Below are 6354 nucleotides of genomic sequence, written 5' to 3'. Positions count from 1 at the left end.
TCGGTTGAAATTATTGAAGTTTAGCTAGCTTTTTTGACTCTTTTTCTTCCACAATTTTTTTTTTGTTTCCATAATGTTTCCTCTTGTCACTTTTTCTTCTTGTTCATTGCTTTTATCCTGAAGAATGTGCGTGTTCGCACAAAGCAAAGAATTGCATACTCATCTATATTGCAATATTTGGTTTTCAAAACACTAGTCAGAGTTTTCATTACATTGCAGTCTTTATTAAGGCTATTTACACCATGAAAATTGTTAAAGTCGATTTCCATATTTTTCACAGTCCATTCCCATTCTCTGGTCGGTCTCATCAGAGCTCCACGTGATATAGCAGAGAGCCAATCGTTTTGTGATGGGAAATCTTTCGTTGGATGACCATAAATAAAATTTGATTCCAGTTTTTTCTTCTTTACCCTATAGGCTATATATCCAGCCAGCATTTGAATCAAATCCGTCTTTTCTTTAGTCAAAACATCATATTCATTAGTAGCTACGTTTCCGATATCTCCTGCTATTTCTGGCTCAATAACTCCTATCAACTCATCTTCTTCTTGTGGGTCAACTTCTATAAAACTACTAGTTTCACTTTGTTCAACTTTTTCCTCAGAGCCTTTTTCAGCAGCACAATCGAAACTGTTCAATAAATCAACGCTGAGGGTGGATGTCTCTTCACTTTGACAGTTTCCAGTAGCTACAATAGAACTTGCAAAGTGGCCTAAAAGTAAAGCTTTTATTCGTTGTCCAACAGCTATCGGTAGAGGGTGGTCATAAAATCGTCCAAGCCCACGAATCAGGGAAAAATACGATTCAAGGATGTCCTGATTGCACCTGGCTGCCATGATGTAGGTAAAGCCTTCAGCTCTCAAATCATTGTACAGTCCCTGAATACTCAATATAGAAATAAGAAAGCCATTTTGAAATGGTAACAAGTTGGACTTTCCCAAGACACGCATAGAACTGAACAAATCAAAGAGCTCATTGAGAGCGTGATTTTGCTCTGCTAAATGTAGCCCATAGGCTACCTTTAGTTTGTTGCATGGGTGATTAGGCATTCGCGAATTAAGAACATCAAAGCCATTGTTAATGATCCTAATAAACTTCACAATGGATTCATTTCCGGGAAAGTTAAATTCAATTGCTGTAGCAACTGTCCCAGAGAGTAGCTCTGCGGCTTTTCTTACATTTTTGCCTCTCGGTACCTGACAAAAGTATATGAGAGGTGGAAATTTTGTAAGCAAACTTCAAATCCTTTTCATGTTGTAGTTCAACGAGTTTAGAAAAAATTTCTTTTGAAACTACTTCGCCAGATTTCAATTGATAACCATGATCCAATAAATGGTTCCTACAAAGTTTAAGCAAATGTGGAACATCAAAAAACGCCCAAATTTGACGAGTGGCGTCAATTGGATTTTTTAAACTAGTTACTTTGCCAGGTATAATACCCAAGGTTTTCATAAGCTTTTGGTTAGATGGTCCCATGTCACTTACAAAGGCCCTTACTCGAAAACCTGTAGCTTCCACCTTTGCAATGGTTTCAAACAAAAGTGCCTTATCTACAGGTCGGTCAAAATCATAAAAAAACGGGTTGCTTCCACTTACCTACTATGCTTCTGACCACAATCACTTGTACCATGGAATATGGACCCAAAATTCGATCTTCCACATTATCATAACATAAGTCAGAGTTGACCTTCATTTCATCGTAACATAAAACCACGTTCTTTTCAAAATCACTAAACACGTTAACTTGAGTTTCCATAACTTTTAAACTCATATCAATGAAACCTGGTTTTATAGAAAAGTGACTTAGCCGACGTTTAATAGTAGTCTCACTTGGCAGTGGGTGCTTTAACACATCTCTAACGAATGAAAATGCCTTTTTTGAAATACATCTTAATGTAATTGCCTTTGAGACATCCTCTTGGCTCCAACTCCTACACTGACCTTGCAAAATATACTGTTGTTGTGATTTTGTAAAAAGAGATTCATATGACTTAAGTTTATTTTCCAACACGGAAATTTTTGCAATTGCTTCGGCTAATTGCTTATTCAACAATAAATTATATTCTGATTCACTTTTGTCGTTTACTATAAGGTTTTCATCATTGGTTGATTCTGGAATCGCATCAGACGGTTCATCTATGTTGGCGATCTCACAAAAAATGTTACTAATTTGTTTTTTTGTTTCCCTACTTTCAACTCGTTTTAATCGTGAGATTGCACGTTCATTTAAATTTGACAGACCAAAGAAAGGAACTGCTGTGTTCTTTAAAATCCTTCTACTTTTCGTATTTAATAACTCAGATTTTAAGTCTCGCTCGAAATCATGTTCCCCAAAATGGGCTGAGCATACTTTGGCGTTATCGACGTTTAAATTCATCGGCCCTTTTGCATGCATTTACCCATTGTTTTCTTAAATCAATATCCGTAGGGAAACGATGAAAAGATATTCCCGTTTCTTTAGAATGTCTTGAATGGTTTGAACAACCAGCTACTGCACAACACGGCATTATTATTATTACATTTCACTAGGCCAACACATAGTCACATACGGTACTTTTAACAAAAATTAAGACTGTAAATAACTTAAAACTTAAATATATCAACATCAAACGCACTATAGACACTTCACTCAGCCTACTGTCAGACACAATGACAAAAAACGCGGGAAACATACAGCCGAATGACAGCCGGAAACAGACAGTAGCTTGTAGTTCCACGTAACCAGGTAGCGGTGAAGTCGGCGCTGGGCCCCGTTGACGTCACATGCTACTGCGCATCCTCCTCGCGACCCCTACCGTGTCTATTCTACCTACCGTGCATCTGACGACGACAACACTGGTCTCGTAGTGTACTTCCAGAATTGTTTTGTTCAAACGTAGGATCTAAATCTGTGTCGTCGGCATCACTTTGCTCAGATTCATCATGTGAACTACTAGCCACATCATTGCACTCACTGTCACTCACATAATCATTTTCAACTAAGCGTTGAATTGTACGTTCACTCAAAGGCGATCTACTCATTATAAATTATATTATATATTACTCTTTATAAATAACATAAAATCAATAATAGAATTATAGATTCAACGCCAGCAATATCACTACGTTTAAACCTACACTGCTCCGCTAGGCCAAAAGGCCGTATATACAAAATATGGCAAACTGAGAAAATGGCTGTTTCACTTTTGCACACTTTCATTGTTAATTTCTCAAAATACATTGATCATATGAATCTTCGGTTATGTTCAAACTAATGTACAGTATGAAAATCTTATTAAAATTAGGTTTTATGTGACAAAAATCATTATGTTCCTATTTTTTGAATCAGTCACTGTTTTTGTGCATAATTGTTTACAAAGCCAAAAGACCGTATATACACATACCTTCTTTTGGCTATGTATTTCACTTTATGGCAATATTTAAAAACCGTATCTGCTGCCTAATCTTTTCTTGGGAGCATAAGATATATCACTTCAGTCTGACAAAGAATAAATTTTTATCAATTAATTCTAACTACAGTACCACTATTTATAACCAAATAAATGTATATGATAATTTTTATTTAGAAATTATAATTTTACTAGCAATTTATTCAAAAACACACATACGTTATCTAACCATTCAATCGGGTTTCTCTATAAACTGATTAAATAATAAACAAAAATGAAAGCATATTATAGTTTTATTTTAAAAAGATTACAAAAGTACTAATTATTAGATTGAACATTATATAACTTATGAACTATGTTAAAAACAATGTAACAACATTACTATTAATCAGGTTCAGTTATGAGATCTGAGCAATCAATCACTCGTTGGCATTTCATTCCAAAATTCCCTTCTATTGTGAGGCATGAGTGGGACCAACTTCTTTAAAATGTCGTCCTTTTTTAGTTTAAGAATACCCCTTGGGCTATTTCTTTTCAGAGGTTGAGGAATCTTTTTTTTAAAGAATTGACTGTTTTAAAACATTCAAAGAAATATTATCTGAGGAAAATGATGTTTTATATTTTAAATTCATTTCACCTCTTTCAAAAGAAACTTGAACCATGTTAGCTAAATACGGTCTCGGATTTGCTTTATTTATTTTACTTGAGGATGAGTAATCAAACTCAAGAAAAAAATCATCAAAATTCATGTCTACAACAGTTACCTTTTTTGAGTTGCTGTTGTGGACAGCTTCATGGAAGTCTTTGAAGTCATAGACTTTACCTTTCAACCGCAGTTGCTTAGAAACCTGGTGATGAAAGCTGTCAGCAGACATAAATGTGTGACCGGATTCTAAGTAATTGAAAACTATCTCTGAAGCTGCGATTTCACCACTATTTATAACGTAGACCATGAAAGAAAACAATCCCCCCCAGTTTTTATTTTGTGCAGCACAGTTATCCATCCACAAGATAACCTTTTCAGCATCCCTAAAGTGAGGAACTTGTAGATTGTGCTGCAAATATCTTCTTTTTTTCATGATATAGCTTCATGCCAAATACATGCAATTGGCTGTATGCCAGATTGCCCGTCACCAACTGGAACAAAAGATTCGTTCATTTTTTTTTTTTAATTTTTTTTAAGGGCATAAAACACGGAGGTTATCAATGCCCGTAGGGTTAACGGACACCTACACTTTAAAATATAGTGTCACGTTATCAGTATAGAGAATAGACAGCGGATCGCTGTGTCAAAGAAGATTATCACATTAAGACAATAAGAAAAATAACAGCAATAAACAGAGGACTAAAACTAAATAACAAAAATAGCCGAGAGGCTGTAAAGGGGCCCAATAGTTAAAATATGTCAGATATATAATAACGATAATAAATATAACAACAATCTAATGCTAAAACCAGGTAAGTTAGTGAAGGTAAGGTTGTAAAGGGACCCACCCTCACTAATAACAAATGACAATAACAAATAACAATAACAATAAATAGAAGGACAAAGATTATATAACTTAACAGGTACTCGCTCAGATCAAATTTTTGAGATAAGACTCGTTCTTCTTAAGAATTCAAAAAGCTTTACAATGACCTGACTCATCATCCCCCAACAGATCGAATAGACTTGCTGGGAGCTGACAAGATCGTCTTAGCGTTGCATAATTACGGCATTCGACCAAAATATGCAGAGCCACTCCACAACGCGCACACTCCGGGGGATCCCCCGCGGCTCATGAGGTACCCGTGAGTCAGCAGCGCGTGACCGATTCGCAACCGACACAGCACTACTTCCTCTCTGCGGTTCTCGCGGATGGCTGTCCCCCAGGGAGCTACTGTGTGTTTTATGGCTCTCAGCTTGTTGCACACCGTCCGAGACCAAGAGTCACCCCAAACTCGTCTTAACTTCTCCTTTACCATTGGCTTTAGGTCTGATCCTGTCACCATAGCAGTAAAAGGAGGAAGCTCATGAGCACTCCCAGCAGCCCTGTCGGCAAGCTCATTTCCGGGAATTCCCGCGTAACCGGGCACCCACTTCAGAACAACCTGTATGTTTTGGACTTGGAAGTCTGTGAATGGCACATCGGATGTCGCGCACAAAGGACATGTTTTGGATACATGTCCTTGATTGCTTGCACACTACTAAGCGAGTCGGAGCAGATGATCAGCCTTCTGGTCCTGGGGCAGACGATGTTCAATGCTTTAAAAATAGCGGTCAGTTCTTGCCGTGTGTAGACTGACGCTACAGAGGGCAGACAGAATCTATACTCACGACTCGCCGTTATGAACGCACATCCGGTGGCCATTCTCAGACCTAGATCCATCAGTGTAAATTATGTCGCAAGGTGCCCGAGCACTCAAAGAGTTCCCGGAAAGCCTGCGTGAACACTAAATTAGAAGTGTTTTCTTTCTTGTACTTGTGAAGTGACAGGACAACTTCGGGACTTAATACTAACCAGGGAGGGATATCACTCTGGTAGCATTGGCTTACTTGGTACTCCTCGATACCAAGGTCCGAGAGGAGCGCTTTAGCCCTTACTCCAAATGGAGCTGAGATGTTAAGGCGATTAGCATAGACTTCGAGCAAGTCATTTTTCAAATACGTGTTCATATGCCGGAATTTTCGGGCTTGGCTTTAAGGGAGTGAAAATAATTTATGGCAAGTTGCTTGCGTCTCATATCCAGCATTGGTTCACTAGCCTCCGCTAATATGCTAGGTGTAGGGCTTGAACGAAAAGCTCCAGTAGCCAACCTTATCGCAGAGTGGTGAATCGAGTCAAGCATTCCTAACGCGTTTGGCCGGGTAGAAGAAATAAACCTGGAGAACCATAGTCAAGGCACGAACGGACAAAAGCTTTGTAGAAACGTAGCATACATGTCCTGTCCGCGCACCCACTTGGTCCCAGTAAGAACTCGAAGC

At 38.1% G+C, this 6354-nt stretch overlaps 1 protein-coding gene across 1 annotated transcript; it reads right to left on the bottom strand.

The window, feature by feature from the left end:
* Positions 1-1186: 1186 nt before the first annotated feature.
* Positions 1187-2813, bottom strand: LOC124371772 (transposable element P transposase). Its single transcript, XM_046830117.1, is given in 2 exon segments — positions 1187-2365; positions 2367-2813. Coding segments are annotated over 2 exon segments (939 nt in total). The 5' UTR covers positions 2508-2813; the 3' UTR covers positions 1187-1567.
* Positions 2814-6354: the final 3541 nt, after the last annotated feature.

This window comes from Homalodisca vitripennis, unplaced genomic scaffold (assembly GCF_021130785.1).
Source record: "Homalodisca vitripennis isolate AUS2020 unplaced genomic scaffold, UT_GWSS_2.1 ScUCBcl_1956;HRSCAF=6227, whole genome shotgun sequence".
NCBI lineage: Eukaryota > Metazoa > Arthropoda > Insecta > Hemiptera > Cicadellidae > Homalodisca > Homalodisca vitripennis.
Note: the sequence above shows the minus strand (reverse complement) of the source record. Positions and strands in the feature narration are given on the sequence as shown.